Here is a 20,611-nt window from a genome sequence, read left to right as displayed (position 1 = left end):
TTGCTCTGATGAGTGAACTAGAGATGTTTACCATATAAGCCATATTCTAGTTTTCTTTTTTTTTTTTTATTAAATCTTTATTGTTCAGATTATTACATTTGTTCCTCTTTTTCTCCCCCCATAACTCCCCTCCTACCAGTTCCTGCCCCACCCTCCGCCCTCACTCCCCACCCACTGTCCTCATCCATAGGTGCACGATTTTTGTCCAGTCTCTTCCCACATCTCCCACACCCCTTTCCCCCCCAAGAATAGTCAGTCCATTCCCTTTCTATGTCTCTGATTCTATTATAATCAACAGTTCATTCTGTTCATCAGATTATTTATTCACTTGATTCTTAGATTCACTTGTTGATAGATGCATATTTGTTGTTCATAATTTGTATCTTTACCTTTTTCTTCCTCTTCCTCTTCTTAAAGGGTACCTTTCAGCATTTCATATAATCCTGGTTTGGTGGTGATGAACTCCTTTAGCTTTTCCTTATCTGTGAAGCTCTTTATCTGACCTTCAATTCTGAATGATAGCTTTGCTGGATAAAGTAATCTTGGTTGTAGGTTCTTGGTATTCATCACTTTGAATATTTCTTGCCACTCCCTTCTGGCCTGCAAAGTTTCTGTTGAGAAATCAGCTGACAGTCATATGGGTATTCCCTTGTAGGTAACTGAGTTTCTTTCTCTTGCTGTTTTTAAGATTCTCTCTTTATCTTTTGCTCTTGGCATTTTAATGATGATGTGTCTTGGTGTGGTCCTCTTTGGATTCCTTTTGTTTGGGGTTCTCCGCGCTTCTTGGACCTGTAAGTCCATTTCTTTCACCAGGTGGGGGAAGTTTTCTGTCATTATTTCTTCAAATAGGTTTTCAATATCTTGCTCTCTCTCATCTTCTGGCACCCCTATAATTCTGATGTTGGTACGCTTGAAGCTGTCCCAGAGGCTCCTTACACTATCCTCGCATTTTTGGATTCTTTTTTCATTTTGCTTTTCCGGTTGGATGTTTTTTGCTTCCTCGCATTTCAAATCATTGACTTGATTCTTGCGCTCCTCTGGTCTGCTGTCGGGCGTCTGTATAATATTCGTTATTTCAGTCCGTGTATGCTTAATTTCTAGTTGGTTCCCCAATATAAGATCGAGGGTCTTATTAGTTTTCGTGTAGATCTCATTAAGTTTATCGGCAGCTTCTAAACAGTTCTTGAGAGACCTTAAAAGTGTGGTTCTGAACTCTATATCTTCCATTGACAATTTTGTCCTGTTTCTTTGTCTCCGCATTTTGTTATGCTTCCTTGGTGCACCCCCTAGTGGTCTTTGTTTGCAGTCTTATAGTTAAATCTTGATTGTTGTAGCTAATCCCAGGGAGGGTTTGACCTCCAGGCCAAGTGGCTATGAGAATCAGCTGTGTCAGCAGTGAGAGAACTTCTGTCCTCTAGGGAGGTGCTAATTTGCCTTTGCCTGAGGCTATCCGGCAAATGCCTCTGGGCAGGGCTTGGGCGGGGCGGGTCGCACAGGATCAACAGGGTGGGCCGGAGAGAGCAGTTATGGCGGCTCTCAGTCCTGTCCCCAGGGGCTCTGCCTCTCTGAGTCCCAGCACCCGCTGCAAAGCTGGGAGAGAAAGCTGCACTCGCTCTGACCGAAGCCAGACAGTCCCGCTTCTCCCGTTTGAGTCCGGGTCCCTAAAGACTCGCCCAGATCCGGAGTTCAGAGTCTGCGACTCCCTCCCGATTGAAAACGCCAACCGCGCCCTCTGCCGCCAGCCCGCTCCGCACACTCCGCACCTCAGAACCTGACCTCAGCACCGCGCCTCCTCTGAGTGTCTGTGTGCGTTTCTCTTTCCTCCTAGTTGTAGGACTTCCACTCAGCCAGCGTTCCTGTGGTTCTGGGTGATGTCCCTTCCGTTTTTTGGTTTCACTTTTGAAGTAGTTGTTCAAAGCAGCAAACTCCGGCGTTAACCTATGCCGCCATCTTGGTTCTCCTATAAAGCCATTATATTAAAACAAGTGCTTTCCCCCCAAATTAAAAATGGAACTCCCATTTGACCCAGTGACCCCACTTCTAGGAATATATCTGAAGAATCTAGAAACACCAATCAGTGCTCGCTTCGGCAGCACATATACTAGAAACACCAATCAGAAAGAATATATTCACCCCTATGTTCATAGCAGCACAATTTACCATAGCTAAGATTTGGAAACAGCCTAAGTGCCCATCAGTAGATAAGTGGATTAAAAAGCTGTGGTAAAAAAGAAGGAATTCTTATCATTTGCAACAGCATGGATGGAACTGGAGAGCATTATGCTAAGGGAAATAAGCCAGTCAGAGAAAGATAAATATCACATGATCTCATTCATTTGTGGAATATAATGAACAACATAAACTGATGAAAAAAACATATCTAGAGACAGAGAAGCTTCGATCAGACCGTCAAACCTCAGAGGGAAGGTAGGGGAGGGTGGGGGTAAGGGGGAAAGATCAACCAAAGGACTTGCATGCATGCATATAAGCCTAACCAATGAACACAGACACTGGGGAGTGAGGGCATGAGTGGGGGTGAGGGAGCAATGGGGATAAGGACACATATATAATACCTTAATCAATAAAGAAAAAAAATAAAACAAGTACTTTTAGGATGACTTGTTATGCAGAAATAGGTAACTGCTACACTAATAACAGAAAAGAAAACTGAGATTACTTATAATAATACTAGAGGCCCAGTGCATGAAATTCATGCATGGGGTGGGGTTCCTCAGCTTGGCCTGCACCTTCTCCAATCCGGGACCCCTGGGGATATGTCTGACTGGCTCTCACAATCCGAGACTGCTGGCTCCTAACTGCTCGCCTGCCTGCCTGTCTGATCGCCCCTAACTACTCCCCTGCTGGCCTGATCGCCCCTAACCAACTCTGCCTCGCCCCACACCCAGGACCCAGATTCTTCCGGCCAGTCTCAGGCACCAAGGACCCCGGCTGGCTTTGCCCGGGCCAGCCATAGCTGCAGGAGACTGTGGGCAGGCACCCGGGACCATGGGCGGGTGGCTTGTCCCTCTCCTGGGCCGCAGGCACAGGTGCAGCCGCTGGTGCCTGGAACTGCAGGGCGGGCAGCTTGTCCCTCTCCTGGACTGCAGCCTGGCTGATCCCCATTCCTCTCTCCCCAGTGTTGAGTGTCTGAGCAGTTCCAGCATGAGGGTGAGAGGGCATGAGGGCGTGATGACCATTTGCATATTAGCTCTTTATTATATAGGATCCTCTTTCCCATTCTAGGCTTTTGTACAGATATTTGAAAATAGCATTCATTATTATTCTGTTATTGAAGTCTATTTCAGATAACTGCATTAAAAAGTGTCTCTATTTAGACTCTTATAGTTAACCAGAAGAGGTTGAAAGAATATGCATGTTTGCGCAAAACATATGACTCTGAATCACAGAACTGGACAGGAATTAAAGCTCTCTAGTGAGTCATCCTTTGGTCACTTATGTACATATGTGACATATCTATAGGTCATATATTAGTTTATATAATGGATGATAATAATATGGTTCATTCCTATATCTTTATTGGTTATGACAATATTTAGAGTAGGGGGAGGTGCTTCATTTAAAACAATAGAGGGAATCATATTTGTAGGCAGCAATGAAACTTTTCAAGTGGAAGAGGGTGATAGTTAATTGGAAACATAATTAAGCCAAGCAAAACTCCACCCCAATGTGAAATTCCTTTACACATGGACACTAATCTTACATACATCAACAAATAAACATACACCATAAAATAGTTTGCATAGCAATAAATGTACAGACTTAAAATTTCTCTTCCTCATACTCAAGGTCATTTCTGACTCTAAGGGTTTATTATGTCAATTTATTGAAATTTTTGTTTCCATGTTATCTAGAATTGGAGACATGTATTTGATTGTCAGTTTGCTAGTGACTATGGTAAGAATGTGGATCCCAAGCTAAATAAGATACAGGATCCAAATGAGAGAACATGACCCAATGACCTCTTATAACACACACTAAATGTCTATATATTCAGAAAGAGCAGGTATGGTAGTGATATATGAAGATATGATTTATAAAGAAGGTTAAACTGTGCTCTTATATTTTCCTTTCCTATGAAATGATATAAATGGCTTTGGTTACCAAGTGCAGTTTATTTCCATAAGAGTAGTACAACTCATGATTATTCTTTTAGTAAAATGAAATAAAAAATTACTCAGTGTTATAGATTTCATTTAAAAAATTGTTCTTAAGAAATCCATGTAGTCTTGTGAGATAAATCAGAATTTCCAAATATTTCACCCAAGGTTGGGATCAATTTGGGAGAGGAGAAAACTGACATAAGAAAAGCTGTTAGATATCAGAAAGTCAAGAAATTAATAACGTGATTCAGTTAAATTGTATAGAAATCATAGAAAAAGAAACTCCAGGAATAAACAGAGACTAACTGCTACATCCAACAACATCTGGCTCTGGGGTTTTGAGTCCAGCTATCATGTGCATTTCTTCAGCCCTAGAACAATTGGTATTTTTACAGCTACCATCCCAACAAGTCTTTTCAGAGCCTTCTTTATGTCATTGTTCCTCAGACTGTAGATGAAGGGGTTCAGCATGGGTGTGAGCACGGTGTACATCACTGAGGCTGTTTCATTTGAGTGTGAGCTCTGGGTAGCAGCAGAGCTGAGGTAAACCCCTAGGATTGTACCATAAAACAAGGAGACAACCGAGAGGTGAGAGGCACACGTAGAAAATGCTTTATACTTCCCCTGAGCTGATGGGATTGCACGTATGGAGGACGCTATCTTAGAGTAAGAGTAAATGATACCAACAAGGGGACCACCACCCAGGAGCACAGCTACAAAATACATCACCATGTTATTAAGGAAGGTGTCAGAACAGGCGAGTTGGACCATCTGTTTGATTTCACAGAAAAAGTGGGGGATTTCAAAGTCTGTACAGAAGGACAGTTGCAACACCATTAAGGTTTGTACCAAGGAATTCAGGGCACTCATGATCCAGGACACCAGAACCAGCAGTCCACAGAGATGGGGGTTCATGATGACCATGTAGTGCAGGGGTTTACAGATGGCCACAAACCGGTCATAGGCCATCACAGTCAGGAGGAAGTTGTCCAGTCCTGCAAATAGTAGGAAAAAATACATCTGGGTGATGCAGCCTTCATAGGTGATGACTTTGCTCTGGGCCTGGATGTTCCACAGCATCTTTGGGACGGTGGTGGAGGTGAAACCGATGTCTACCAAGGACAGGTTGGAGAGGAAGAAGTACATGGGTGTGTGGAGGTGGGAGTCAGAGCTGACGGCCAGGATGATGAGCAGGTTTCCCAACACAGTGATCAGGTACATGGAGAGGAAAAGCCCAAATATGAGGGGCTGCAGTGCTGGTTTTTCTGATAACCCCAGAAGAAAAAATCCTGAAAATCCTGTGAGGTTCCCTAGTTCCATGTGGTGGAGGTGACTGCCATAATATAGAAAAAAATGACATTACTAATTTTCACACAAGCAAGCATTAATAACCTAGCATAAAGGAAGTAATTTCAATATTTGGTCTATGGTTTGGTCTCCTTTGGGACATCCCTAGGGCCATTTCTCATTAGAATTTCCTTTTCCATGTGAAGACACATGAAGAATTCTTGTCTTAATTCTTTCAGTACGAAAAGTAAAAATAAAAAGCGATGGGTGGGATGTAAAGCACAGCAGGTGTCTGTAGTTAATAATACTGTATCATGTATTGGAAAGTAGCAGGAGGGTACATTTTAAAAGTCCTTATCACAAGAAAAAACTGTTAGCTATGATGGTGACAGATCTATTGTGGAGGTTGTATTGCAATATATACAGATACAGAATCATTCTGTGGTACTCCTGAAACTAATATAATGTTTTATGTCAATTATACTTCAATTAGAAATGTTTAAAACAAATGGAGAAGACACAGTAGGACTGATTGACAGATTGGACCACACAAAATTTATGAACTTTATACATTCTCTACAAAACACTTATACATACATTTAAGAACTAAATGAAAAACAGTCACTTTGTGTGAAAGTCTCCATTTCTTTGTTGGAAAGAATTCAATAAAAAATCAAAAAAGATGATAATGTCAATAGTGTTGTGATAAGTCTGCATGGTGACAGATGATTACTAGACTTGGTGTGGCAATCACATTGTAATGTATATAAATGTTCAATCAATATATCGTATACCTGAAACTAATATCACATTATCTACAAACTATACTTAAGCAAAAAAGGGATAAAAACACTTTGATAACAGTATCCAAAAGCAAAGAACTTTCATGTCTGTAATATAGTGAAAGTTACCTTGGATGCCAACTACACTTTAATTTAAAATAAATAAATTAATAAACAAGTAAAGGAAAAAAACTTACACAGAGAAATTTAGTAGAGACTCTAAATGAGCACGGTGTACATCACTGACTTTACAAACTAAATGGTTTACAAACTCACAAATTTCATTATTCAGCCTCACAGGTAATGAAATAATTACAAAGTGAATCTCATTAGCTTACTCATTTTCATCTACCAAATAAATTTTTAAAATGTGAATAGACAAGGTGAGGGAACATACTGTGAGATGTATGTCTCATGCATTGCTATTGCAAGGGTGTATTTGCAGCCTTCCTTGGCCTGGACCTTTCTCATGCATATGGAAAGATAGTCTAATATTCCCCCTCAGAAAATTAAAAAAATGACCTCACATCACTGTATAGTCCTCCACAGTTAATTACCTATTTGTCTATTTCTGTCAATAGATAAAGTCCTTGAACTTATGTTCTACTTCTACTGAAAGGACTTTACACTTCCAATGCCCTTTCTTAATTTGTCTGCTATTCATGCCATTTAATTGTCGACATTGGAACTTGCATTTCTGAGTGCAATGTTCACTTTCCTTTGAGCATCATGAATAACACATTAATGTATTAGTAATGTATTGGTATCTGGGCTATGTTCGAATGGTTCTAAGGTGACTTCAGGGACAAGTTCTTGGCTTTCAGTCTCTCTGATGTTCTCCTGCCATGTCTGTTGGGCTCTCAGACTCACCTGCATGGAAACTCTGAGAGGAAGGTTTCCCTGTGGAGGTCCAAATTCCTGCCTGGATGGTTGATGATGCAGACCAGAGCTCTGTCCCAGACAAGACAACAAGGAGTCAAGCACTGGTCTCCCAGATGGATTTAGGTGACGTAACATTCAGCCAAAGGTTGTACATGCTGAGGGTCTGCAGTAGAATTGCTACTTACATGCTCTGTGTCTGCTCATTAGGCACATTTGCTGCTTGTTACTGTAACCTCTAAGCACATGGTTGTCCCTGGGGACACTGGTCTGGACAGAATGGAACGCTTCCTGATGATTCTCTGTTCCCAGGAGACTATGTAATAAGCCAGGTGAGTGCAGTTGTGATTAGTCCTTCATTAAATGCCCTGCTTCCTGACGTCTACACCTCCCAACCCCTTATCTTAACTGGAAGGTAAAGTTTCAAAATGGATGGACCTTGAGGGTGTTATACCCAGTGAAATAAGTTAGGAAAAGACTAATACCATAGGATTTCACTTATATATGGATCTAAAGAGCAAAGTAAACAAACCCTCCGCCCCCCAAATTGAAATGCACACATGGATGGTGGTTGCCAGAGAAGGGGACCTTGGCTGACAGGAAGAAGGAAGTGAAGGAATTAAGAAGTATAAATTGGAAGTTTCAAAATAGTCACAGATGTAAAGTACAGCATAGAGAATTTATCTATATAAAAGGCTAATATGCTAAGTGTCCTTCCCACCTTCTGATTGGTTGCTATGACAACTTGCTTTATAGTCAGGTGGAAACGCTTTACACTGTAACCAAATGTCTGTGAAGCGTTTTCCCGTGTCTCATCTCCTTTGATCCTCACCGAAGTCCTGGAGTAGGTAGAGAGGAGACTCAGTGGAATCCTATTTTCTTTTCATTGTTATGCCCAGATTTCAAGATCCCCCAAAGATCCACCAGGGAGCACCAAATCCGATGCAAAAGCATAGAGTCTTTTATTCAAGCCAGGGACTTGGTCCCCCCCCTGCCTCCATTACTGGATGTAAGAGAGAGCCCCGAGTCCCAAGGGAACAAAGAATTTATAGGGCTTGGGGTCGGGTGGTGGGGGCACACTCTGACCACTGATTTGGCCGATTCCGGTTGGTTGAGTGAGGGCCGGGGGCTAGTGACGCAAGGGTAGGGTGCAGCTAGGGTCTGGTTACACAAAGACAGGGGGGTGGCTAGCATACTCTTGGCCTTGGGCTAGTTTCCCCCGCTTTCCCATTGGCCGAGATAAGGGCAGGCTGAGTAACTGATACATTCTGTGGCTTTTTCTTGGAAGAGGGGTTAAGGACACAGCTATCAGTCCTGTTCTGTCCTTTCATCATTAGCTGGAAAACGGAGATTTAGAAAGCTTAGAAACTTGACCTGACTGAAAAGAAGTAAGAAATGGTGGACCTTGAAAATGACTTCAGGTTTTCTCACTGTGCAGAATATAGTCAAACACTGCTGCAGTTAAATATTTTACCCTTTGTTCTCCCTGTGAGATCTACAATAATAATCTGCTTTGTGTTAATATTTACTGCTGTGTTGCTGACAATTACCTGAAAGAGAAGTTGGGGTGCTTCACTGGGCTGGAAAAACTTTAGCTACATCAGAAAGCAGGTCTAATTAAGCAAGTTTATTCTATATCTATAAAAGGCCAAGTTGACTCACACATGCACAATGCATATAAAGCTCTCGCTAGTGCCAATTGCATGCATGTTTTTCCATCAGTCATTGTCGATCGTGAATTTGGTTGACACTTCTATTATAGAGAAAGGGCGAATAGCAATATTAAATATTTCTTCTAATTAATTTCCTTTCAATGTGCACCAATTCATGCACTGGGCCACTAGTATAGTCAATAATATTGTAATAACAATATTACAATGATATTGTAATAACTCTATTGGGTACCAGGGGTGAATACTATGTAAAGTATATGATTGTCTAGCCATTACATTGTACACCTGAAACCAATAGAAAATAATAGTGAAGTAAACTGTATTTGAAAAAAAAAAAGTCTAAAAGAGCTCTTTCTCCGCCATCGAGGTGTGTGTGTTCCCTTCTCCTTCACCATGTCTTCCCACAAGACTTTCAGGATCAAGACGTTCCTGGCCAAGAAACAAAAACAGAATCGGCCCATTCCCCAATGGATTCGGATGAAAACTGGCAATAAAATCAGGTACAACTTGAAGAGGAGATATTGGAGAAGAACCAAACTGGGCCTATGAGAAATCACACATGAGAGATGACTCACATATTTATGCTGTATCCAGGTTGCCTATACCTTGAACATTTTCTTTGGACTCCTCCCCCTCACTCTTGAACATTTTCTTTGGACTCAACAAAGTATATTTAACATTTTACTTGTCCCTTACAACATTCAGTTAAAGTAAGGTTTATTATTCCACATTATCTTCAGAAACAAGAGAACTGAAGCCTGTTTGATTACATTTTTAATAATAACATAATGCAGTTAAAACTTATTGTGCAGATCCAGTGTTCCCACTTGTAGGAACTTATCCTAAGAAATCCAAAACACCAATCAGAAAGAATGCATGCACCCCTATGTTCTTAGCAGTGCAATTTACAATAGCTAAGATCTGGAAACAGCCCAAGTGCCCATCAGAAGATGAGTGGATAAAAAACATGTGGTACATTTACACAATGGAATACTACGCAGCCCTGAAAGGAAGGATCTCTCACCCTTTGAGACAGCACGGAGGGACTTGGAGAATTATTATGGTAAGCAAAATAAGTCAGTCAGAGAAAGACAAGTATCACATGATCTCATTCATGTGATGAACAAAATAGACCCAGAGACACAGAAGCATGGAACAGATTGCGGAATCTCAGAGGGAAGAAGAGGTGGGTTGGTGGGCGGGAAGAGATCAACCAAAGAACTTGCATGCACATATGCATAACCCATAAGCACAGACAATACGATGCTGAAGGCCTGGGGCAGTTGAAGGGTGTGGGCTAGAAAGATTAAATGGGGGGGGAAAGGGGACAAATGTACTTCCAACAATAAAGATTTAGTTTAACAAAAAACTTATTGAGCATCACCTCAAGTTATATATAAATAGACCCACCAACCATGTACTCTTAATTTATGTATGGCTTCTTTAATTCAGCAAATTGTACATTTAAAATATGTGCAGTTGGTTGTGTGTAATTACACTCTAATAAATTAGTTATGAAACGGAATTTCTGGACTGGAACCCCGATTCTTTGTCTGCCGGAATCAAAGAATGAATCCACGGACAGAAAGTGGTATAGCAAAGGTGGAGATTTATTGAAGAACAAGTACAGACTCCCACATGGGGAGAGGGAAAGAGTCCCATAGAGTGGACTTCCACGTAGGGAGGGAGAAAGGGTCCCACTGAGTTCTTTTTCCCTATGGCTTATAAAGGCTGCAGATCCTGGTGCCCTGATATCCTCTCTGATTGGTCACTGTTCCCTTTCTGGTTACTATAGTAACTCCTGGGCTCAAAGATCAAACCTCACATGGGACATGTGAAGTTCTTCCCCCCTCCTTCCTTATTGTTTTCCTATTCACCTTGGGCTTTCTTCTTCTCCTTTTGGATGAAGGGCTTCCTTCTCTTTATTTTGTAAATATAGACCTTTTGCTGTTCCCAGATCCCTCATTCTATGGAAATGTGCTTGTTGCAGCTTTTAGCTTCCCTACTCTATGGAAATAAACCTTCTGCTGCTCTGCAGCCCTGTGCTTCCTCCATGGTCCCCTTAATTTCTAAAATTTCCAAAACCTGTCTTTTTCACCCCCCCCAAATTCCTGTTTCAGTTAGATTAAAAATTCTAGTGATGTATACTCTCAGATCAAAAGCACAGGGAGCTGAAACACACCAGATAATGGTGGGAAATAATTCTTTTTTAAAAACAATTCTTTATTGGTTAATGTATTACATATGTGTCCTTATCTCCCCATTACCCCCCCACCCCCCCACTCATGCCCTCGCCCCCCTGTTGTCTGTTTCCATTGGTTAGGCTTATATGTATGCATACACATACTTTGGTTGATCTCTCCCCCTTACCCCCACCCTCCCCTACCTTCCCTCTAAGGTGTGATGGTCTGATAGAAAGGATATATGCACCCCTATGTTCATAGCAGCACAATTCACCATAGCCAAGATTTGGAAACAGCCTAAGTGCCCATCAGCAGATGAGTGGATTAAAAACTGTGGTACATCTACGCAATGGAACACTACACTGCGGTAAAAAAGAAGGAGTTCTTACCATTTGCAACAGCATGAAAATAATTCTTATTACTGGGAAGAAATCAAGGTTTAAGATATAAATATCAGAACTGTGATATTAAATTAAGGCAATTCACATTTGATAAGTTATTTTTTCCATTAATGGTAAGATCAACACAGACATATATGTCCTATATATGTCTGGGAGGACATATTATGGTTGATGAAAGACATGCAATACAGATGCACAAAACATCATGAAAGAGATTTAGAAATATAATGTAGTGACTCATGATGAGCCCAGAAGAGAGCAAAACAACTTCCCACCATACAATCCCATTTGCTTATAAAGCTATTATATTAAAACAAGTGCCCTTAGCATGGCTTGTTATATAGCAGTAGCTAACTGATACAATAATAAACAGAGATCATTTATAATAATATACCTCTCCCCATTCTAAGCATTTGTACAGATATTTGAAGATAGCATTCATGATTACTTTGTTATTGAAGTTTTTTTCAGATAATTGTATTAAGTAGTAACTCCATTGAGGTTCACTTGCAGGTAACCAGGGAAGCTGGGAGGACATGCCCCTTTTCACAAAAATTGGTACCTGAACCACATGAGTGGACAGGAACTCAAACTCTCTAATTGGTTATCCTTTCATCATATAATGAATAATATTGATCTTGTTATTCACTGCCCATTTTATGGTTATGACAAAATTTAGAAAAGAGGAGATATTTCATTTAGAGCCTTGGAGTCATATCAGTACTCAGCACTGTCAGTTTTAAAACAGAAACAGGAAGCTAAGTCAAGAGAGAAACCATAAACATGGTAACCAACCCTTCACCTCAACAAAAAAGAAAACAAACCTTGTCTTTGTCTGATATATTTCACTCAACATATTACCTTCTGGATTCACCCATGTTGTTGCAAATTTCATTCTTTCCAAGGCTGAGTAATATTCCATTGTATATATGTACCACTTCTTTATCCGTTAACCTATTGATGGACACATAGGTTGCTTCCATATCTTGACTATTGTAAACAATGCTGCAATGAACATAGGGGTGCATGTATCTTTTATTGTAGATGTCTTTTTATTTCTTCAGATAAATACCCAGAAGTGGGATTCAGAAGGTTATAGAAATGTATAATCATACTATTGTATACCTGAAACTAATATTGTATATAATCTATAATTTAAAAAATTAAAAGCCTTTGCACGTGGACACCAGTTTTCCATACTTCAATGATTAGATGTACGGTATGGAAAAGAAAAACTTTTAAAGTAATAAAATGTGTGACTAAAAATTTTGACTCCTCATTTCTGAAGTCATCTCTGACTCTAAGACCATATTAGGTCAATATATTTATTCAAATGTGCCTTTCAATGTAGACTCCACCTGCAATTATATGTTTGATCATCAATTTTTGTCAGTGCCTATAGGGGACACCAGGCCGAATTTAAAAATGCACTAAGAGACCAGTTACAAGCATAGCTCTGGCTGGTGTGGCTCAGTTGGTTGGGGAGTTGTTCATACATCAAAAGGTTGCTGATTTGATTTCTGTTCAGGGGTGTATGGGAGGCAACCAATGGATGTTTGTCCTCACATTGATGTTTCTCTCTCATATTTCTTTCTCTCTCTCCCTCCCTCCCTTCCTCCCCCCTCTCTCTCAAATAAATAAAAATATATCCTTGGGTGAGGATTAAAAAAACCACAATGTAGCAGCATGTTAGAGTTGACATTATCAGGAAGAGCAGTTAAGTTGGTGATAATGATGTAGAAAAGAATGACAGACCCAAATGTCACTTTGTTTTCAAATTTTCTTCTGCAATAAAATCACCTAAGTGGCCTTAATTGCCACGTGTAGTTTTGTTTCCATGTGAGTAAAACAACCTCTTTCAGGAAAACTATAGAAAATTTACTAGGGAATTAGATGTCATTTCAGAGAAAAATATTTTTAATAAATCCAATTTGTTCTAAGAAAGAAATGTACATTTCCAAATATTCCCCAGTCAAGGTTGGGAAACACGTGGGGAGGCTAGGAAAATAAAAATTAAAAAGTGGAAAACTGTACAGATATCAGACAGAGCAGAAAGCTCAATCAAGGGAGTTACTAAATTGTATCTGGAATTTAAAATCAAATAAATGGAAATTCCAGGCTTGAAATAGAGGGAGCAAGTACTTTCTCCAATCTGATCAAAGAATAGCAATTTCTGGCTCTTAATGTTTGCTGCCCTGTAGTCATGGGCACTTTTTCAGCCCCAGGATGATTGGTCTTTTTATAACTACCACCCCAACGAATCTTTTCAGGGCCCTCTTTATGTCTTTGTTCCTGAGACTGTAGATAAAGGGGTTCAGCATGGGTGTGACCACAGTGTACATCACTGAGGCTGTTGCACTTGAGTGTGAGGTGTGGGCAGCAGCAGAGCTAAAGTACACTCCTGCACTTGTACCATAAAATAAGGAGACAATGGAGAGGTGAGATGCACAGGTAGAAAATGCCTTATACTTACCCTCAGCTGATGAGATTGCACATATGGAGGACACTATTTTAGAGTAAGAGTAAATGATGCCGGCCAGGGGACAACCACCCATCAGCCCAACTCCAAAATACATCACCATGTTATTAAGAAAGGTATCAGAACAGGCAAGTTGGACCACCTGTTTAAGTTCACAGAAAAAGTGGTGGATTTCCAAGTTTGGACAGAAAGACAGCCTCAATACCACTAAACTTTGTAACAAGGAATTCAGGATACACATGATCCAGGACACCAGAACTAGCAGTCCACAGAGCAAGGGGTTCATGATGACTGTGTAATGCAGGGGATAACAGATGGCTACAAAGCGATCATAGGCCATCACGGTCAAGAGGAGGACGTCCAATCCTGCAAACAGTATGAAAAAATACATCTGGGTGATGCAGTCTTCATAGGTGATGGCTTTGCTTTGTGTCTGGATGTTCACCAGCATCTTTGGGACGGTGGTGGAGGTGAAACAGATGTCTACCAAGGACAGGTTGGAGAGGAAGAAGTACATGGGCGTGTGGAGGTGGGAGTCTGAGCTGATGGTCAGGATGATGAGCAGGTTTCCCAGCACAGTGATCAGGTACATGGAGAGGAAAAGCCCAAATAAGAGGGGCTGCAGTTCTGGTTCCTCGGAAAGTCCCAGAAGAAGAAATTCTGAAGTTTGTGTACCATTGTCTTGTATTATGTGGTGGTGGTCATAACTAGGAAGAAAAATATTATGATTAATTTTACACATGTGGGTATTAACATAGTGAAATACTAGAATTTTTTAATGTTTTTCAGTAAAAAAAATTGTATATTTATATTGATCATAATGTTACAGAAGTCCAAATAAATACCAAGCACGCTTCCTAGAGAAAGAGAGGGACCCCGTTTATTAACACTAGTGGACTCTGGGAATAATTTCCAAATCAGAGTGAAGAAACTCACAGAGGGCTTCACTTTTTATAACCTTCTGGGGTCTTTGTCTTGCAGATATGGTTCTGCCCCCTTGTGGGTTTACAGGAAGGCCCCCAGGAGTTGGGGGTCCCCATGCCATATCCGATGATCTGTCCTGGGGCCAGCGATAACGACCTTCCCCCACCCCCTCAGGGCAGTGCATTGTTCACTGTTTTTATGGCCTGACAAGCCTTGCAAGACCAGTTTCCTCCTTATTCCCCCCTCCCCTTGTCCCACAAGCTTCTTTTAGCCTTGTGGAGCAACGAATCCACAGGCGGTGTTTCTGGTATCCAGGTGTTCAGTCCTGCAACCTTGAGAGCAGTGGGGGTGGTCAGGATGATGGTATGTGGTCCCCTCCAGGTAGGAGTCAGTCCTTGGGTGGTCTTTACCCAAACAGAGCCACCAGGTTGAAAAGGCAGAATGTCTTGGACATGCTTCTGGATTGCTTTCTGGGTAGACTGTAAAGCCTGTAAGAACTTGAATAACAATTAGTTATGGATTTCAGCCTTTACCCACCAGAATCTGTAGAGGCCCCACTGGTTTCCAGGGCAGCCTTCCGGGCCACTTCGTCTGTGGCCTGGTTTCCTTTTGCCTCTGTGGAGTCCCCATACCCCGCACGTGAGCTGTTGCAATCAAATACCCACCATCAGCACAAATTGTCACTGATTCTTCACAGAGAGCCTGAATAAGGGCAATCAACTCGGCCTTCTGTGCCGAAGTCCTGCAGGCGAGCGCCTGAGATCAGATGGTTTAGTCCAAAACAACCACCACTGCCCCTGCATACCTGATTCCTCCCTGGATAGAACTACTCCTGTCCATGAATAGTACCTCATCCAGCGATGCCAGTGATGAGGCTGTTGCACTTGAGATGTCAGTGAGGCCCAGGTGGGCTGTCTTTACAAAGTCGTTGACCTCTAAATAGTTCTTTAGAGGTTCCTCAGGGTCATCATCAGGAAGGAGGTTGGTAGCAGAAGAGCCTGAAACTGGATGACTTGAGCATTTGACATCCAGTGCTCCGGTGTGCTCCCGAGCAAAGCCTCGACCGCATAGCTGTGGCCACTACCACCCGGAGGCAAGCAGGCTAACCAGATGCAACAGGATCGAGTCTGTTGGACAAGTAGGCTACTGGTCTTTTCTAAGGCCCAAGACTTTGGGCGAGGACTCCTTTGGCTATGCACCTTGTCTCACATACACATCTGGTAGTGCCAGTTGGCCCATCATCCTTGCTCTGCTCATGTCTGTCTTACTGCCTAATATATTACCTCAAGGATCCTGGCTCTGAATTCTTTCAGGGAAAATGGGCGTTGAAATTCTCTTCTGTAATTACTTCCATGCTGAGATGGGTCAGAAGTTTCTCTCAGAGCTAAGAAATCCTTGCTGTCTGTCAGAGGGACGATGAGGCCTGGGCACAGAAGGAGGTGGGCTTGTGACCTGGCAGAGACAAACTGTAGCAATTAGAATAGTAAGAGTCACAATATCCTTGTCTCTATGGAGCCATGTCCATGAAGACGCAGGCATCTTCTAAGTCTATTATACAGTTTTCTGCAGGCCACTGTTAGGGCTGTGTGTGGTGGCTGGTTCCTCTTTCCAGTAACAATCACAGTCTGTCCAACTCCCCAAAATGTATTCTGGCACGGGAGAAAGTTGCTTTGCTGTACACAGGTAGCTTAATCCTTATACAACTGGGCTTGGACCTCTGCCTAGCAAACTGCAGTCTACAGGTTCAATATGCAGCCTCTGATTCTCCCAACCCAATGGGGTCTCGGCCAGTCCCTCAGTCAGACTTCTCCTCTCTTGGAGAATCTCAAAGTCCTGAAGGCTCCCTTCCGGGTCCAGGGAGAGTGTCTTTCCTTTGCCCTTTTGTTAACCTTATTTACTAGTTACAGGGTCCTGCCATAAGCTGCCAGTCCCAAACAGCCAGAGTTGCAGTTAGAAACAGCCCTGCATATTACAAAGTGCTCCTGTGGCAGTGGGTTGGGTACCAGGCCCCTGCTTTCGTACCTGTCCCCTGAGTTCTCGTGTCACCTCTGACATGTGTGTCATAGGTTCGCCATCACTGTCTTAGAGCCATGTGGGCAGTGCTATTCTGAACATACTTGGGGGGAGAGAGTTCCAGCTCCTGGCAGTTCTAGGAAGGAAAGCAGGAGCGGTACCCACGTAGGGCCTCTTGGTAAACGCCTCCCAGATATAACCTTAACTTTGAGAAAAATGCTGTTTACTAGATATTGCACTGATGAGGAACCCAATGTTCCGGGAGGTCAACTAATTTGACCAAGGTCACAAGTAAGTGCCAGAGTGGAATTCCAGCTTCAGCGGGTACCGGGATCGCTCGCTACAGCGGCTCCTATCGGCTGTCCTGCGTGCTACGGGAGATGGTACCTCATGGCAAGGCAGCCGGGGCTGATACCCGTGACGAGGTCGGGGACAGCGCACAGTAGGGAGGATGCGAGGACCTAGAGGGGCATGCACTGGAAAGGGATATCAGCCCCTCCTCTGCTAGCAACAACAGGTACCGAACCCTTTCAGTACGTTTATCCCGGACACTTTTACAGATTCCAGGGCCCATTGTCTTCCTTTAACCAGCAAGCCAAATGACACTGGCCTGTACTATTTCCTATTGTGAGTTAGAGGAAGACAATTCCTACAGAGGGGAGAAATAGAAACAGCGGGAGTTTCAGAGAGAACTACAGGCTGTCACTGTAGTAGCCCTCCCTCCCGGAGGTTGGGGTCTGACCTGAGGAGGAAAATGACTCTTAGTTGGCCTGGAATAGAAGGCAGAGGATGACAAGGGTGCAGGGAAATTTTACTAAAAGCCTGGAGGGTCTTCTGAAAGGAAAGATCCTTAATTCAGCACAGGCAGGGGGCAGGGTCCATAAAATCTCTCCGCCCTGTGGAGCTGTGAGCCCCGCCACTGAAAGTCCCAGTCAGACAAGAAAAGCTGCAAATACCTTTAAATCTACCCCAGAATTCCAAAATTTTAACCTAACAGCAAAATCACAGAGCAAACCAAAGTCCCTAGTACACAAACATAGACAGAAATTTTTACTAAGTGGGCTGATTCCTCCCATGATAGAGAGCAAACGTCTCTGAGAAAACTAACTCAACAGCACTGCTTGATACTTTTGCAGACCATCATGGGTTCAGCCTTCAGCAAATCAAACATTTTAACCAGATGAGTGAACAGAAAATCAAAGTAGCTTCCGCTTTCACACAGACCAGTTAATCAGCAGATAATTATGCCAAGACAGACAAACATCCGTACTCATACTCTCTCAGACTAGCCCAGACTGGAGCTGAGCAGAAAAATGCCCAACTCCTCAGATGGGCATGGGGGTACTCCCAGCACCCACGCCCTAGACCAGAATTCTCAACCAACATCTCTGTGAGAACCTACTGGAGGAGTTAAGGCTGCATCCAGCCCCGCTTCTCGGTAGCAAATTGGCTAGTCCCACACACAAACAAACAGAAGAGTGAACCCATAATTTCTTAATCGAATCTGAATTCACTCACCTTCGGAGTCCTGATTCCTGATTTACCTGATGAAGTCCTATGACTTCCAGGGAGGTGATCAAGCTCCCCCTTCCACTCACCTGGATTGGGGCTGACTGACTGGGACCCCTACCTTACAGAGTCTGTCAACAGGTCCAGAGGTGTCTGTCCACTTTCTCCAGATGCTGGCCGGGTCCTGGGCTGAGGTCCGGGAGTGCCTGGAGTTCCCCCCAGTTCAATTCTGCTAAAATCAGCAGCCCGTGCCTTCCGGAGGCCTGTCCCATGTCCCCGGGCCCCAAACCCCGTTCACTCACCGGAGGCAAGAGCCAAACGTGGTTAGCTTCTCGGTTCAGGGAACCATATGTTACAGAAGACCAAAGAAATACCAAGCACGCTTCCTAGAGAAAGGGAGGGACCCCGTTTATTAACACTAGTGGACTCCGGGAATAATTTCCAAATCAGAGTGAAGAAACATGCAGAGGGCTTCACTTTTTATAACCTTCTGGGGTCTTTGTCTTGCAGATATGATTCCACCCCCTTTCATGGGCTTACAGGAAGGCCCCAGGTGTTGGGGGCTCCCATGCCATATACAGTGATCTGTCCTGGGGCCAGCGATAATGACCTTCCCCCCACCCCCCACCCCAGGGCAGTGCATTGTTCGCAGTTTTTATGGCCTGACATGCCTTGGAAGACCAGTTTCCTCCTCAATATCCCCTTTAAGGTATCTGCTGTGACAACTCTGATTAGGAATTCTTGTCCTACACTCAGCTTTCCCCCAAGAGGTCATGTAATATACAGCCTTAATGGAAAATTCTTTTATGCATTTGAGGAATTTATATTGAGTACTGACTATCTTCTGTAAGAGTATAGAATGCTGAGGAATAGTTTTCTACAATGCAATGATGAAGAAAGGATATAAATTACCAAATAGAAAAACATATGCTGTGTCAGATAGTGACAGATGCTATGAAAAAGAAAAGCAGGCATAAAATAGAGTGAATGGAGGTGTTGTATTTTACTGAGAGTTCAGAAAGACCCGCAAAGAGACATTTCAGCAGTCCTAGAGGAAGACAAAGTGGGAGTCATGAAGTTATCTGGGGGAAGTGTGTGCCCTGCTGTGGGAAGAGTCAGTGCGAAGACCCAGAGAGTGGCGTTTGTTTCAGATACTCAAGGCTCTTTTCAAAAAATTAAATTTATTGCAGTGCATTGGTTAATAAATTATATGGGGTTCAAGTGCACAATTCCATGATCCATCATCTGTTTATTGCTTTGTGTGCCCACCACCCAAAGCCAAATCTTCTTCCATCACCATGTATTTGACCCCCTTAACCCATTACTAGCCCCCCATCCCCACACCCCTATTCTCTCTGGTAACCACCACACTGTTGTCTGTGTCTATGAGTTTTTTATTTTTCCTGTTTGTCCATTTGTTGCTTTCAGCTTTAGATCCCACCTATGAGTGAAATCACATGGTTCTTGGGAAGCCAGAGTGTGAAGGGGAATGAGCAAGAGGGAGAGTGATGAGAGAGAGAGCGTCAGAGAATGTGCGGGGAGAATGTGGCCCCGCTGTGGCTGAGGTAATTGCTTGCCTACATGTCATTCATTTCCTTTTTAACTTTTATTTCAAAGGATTCCTGTGAATAGAAATGTTTTTTTTTTTTTGTATTTCCATCTGTTGGTAAAGATTGTAGTGTCTTTATTTTTAAAATATTTTATTTATTTATTTTTAAATCCTCACCCAAGGATGTGCTCTTTATTGATTTTTTTTTTTTTTTTTTTTTTTTTTAGAGAGAAAGGAAGGGAGAGAGAGAGAAACATCCATGTGAGCGAGAAACATTGTCTGCTTGCCTCCCAATTGGTTGCCTCCTGACTGTGTCCTGACAGGATTGAGCCTGCAAACTAGGTATGTGCCCTGACTAGGAATGGAAACTGCCACCTTTCGGTGGTGCACAGGATGACACTCCAACCAACGGAGCCACACTGGCCAGTGTTGTAGTGTCTGTTTTTAAAGGGTCACATTTGGAGTATATGAGCTTAGATACCACCGCCCAGAGAACTGCGCATCCCTCACAAAATACACACGTGCAGACACACACACACACACACACACACACACACACACACACACACACCACACTATGTCCCCCTGGGGCCATGTTACTCCCTGCTCGTCTCACAGCCACAATAATTAGGAATGATATAGGGCAGGTTGTTAACATAAAATTATCTTTACCGTAAAGAATGTATAAATAATTCCCAAATTCAAGTTGGTAAGCCTCCCATGAACACGGGACTCCATTATATTAAGATCATTTTGTGTCCTGTATTAAACAAATTAAAATCCATTTGGAAAAAAGTGAGAGAGGAAAGAA

The 20,611-nt window shown here is 42.6% G+C and overlaps 3 protein-coding genes across 3 annotated transcripts; 1 reads left to right on the top strand and 2 right to left on the bottom strand.

Annotated features, from left to right (window-relative positions):
• Positions 1–683: 683 nt before the first annotated feature.
• LOC132234147 (olfactory receptor 7A5-like) lies at positions 684–5,441 on the bottom strand. The gene is made up of 2 exons (XM_059695195.1): positions 4,530–5,441; positions 684–701 (listed from the first exon to the last, which is right to left on the bottom strand). Exons 1-2 carry the CDS (start codon positions 5,439–5,441, stop codon positions 684–686), a joined length of 930 nt encoding a protein of 309 aa, XP_059551178.1.
• A 3,674-nt stretch (positions 5,442–9,115) lies between these two features.
• LOC132234146 (large ribosomal subunit protein eL39-like) lies at positions 9,116–9,347 on the top strand. The gene has a single exon (XM_059695194.1). The coding sequence runs from the start codon at positions 9,136–9,138 to the stop codon at positions 9,289–9,291; it is 156 nt and encodes a 51-aa protein (XP_059551177.1). The 5' UTR covers positions 9,116–9,135; the 3' UTR covers positions 9,292–9,347.
• A 4,180-nt stretch (positions 9,348–13,527) lies between these two features.
• Positions 13,528–14,490, bottom strand: LOC132234144 (olfactory receptor 7A10-like). Its single transcript, XM_059695193.1, has one exon. It carries the CDS (start codon positions 14,395–14,397, stop codon positions 13,528–13,530), a length of 870 nt encoding a protein of 289 aa, XP_059551176.1. The 5' UTR covers positions 14,398–14,490.
• Between the last annotated feature and the right edge of the window lie 6,121 nt (positions 14,491–20,611).

This window comes from Myotis daubentonii, chromosome 5 (genome assembly GCF_963259705.1).
Source record: "Myotis daubentonii chromosome 5, mMyoDau2.1, whole genome shotgun sequence".
NCBI lineage: Eukaryota > Metazoa > Chordata > Mammalia > Chiroptera > Vespertilionidae > Myotis > Myotis daubentonii.
This window is presented reverse-complemented; position numbering and strand designations above follow the sequence as displayed.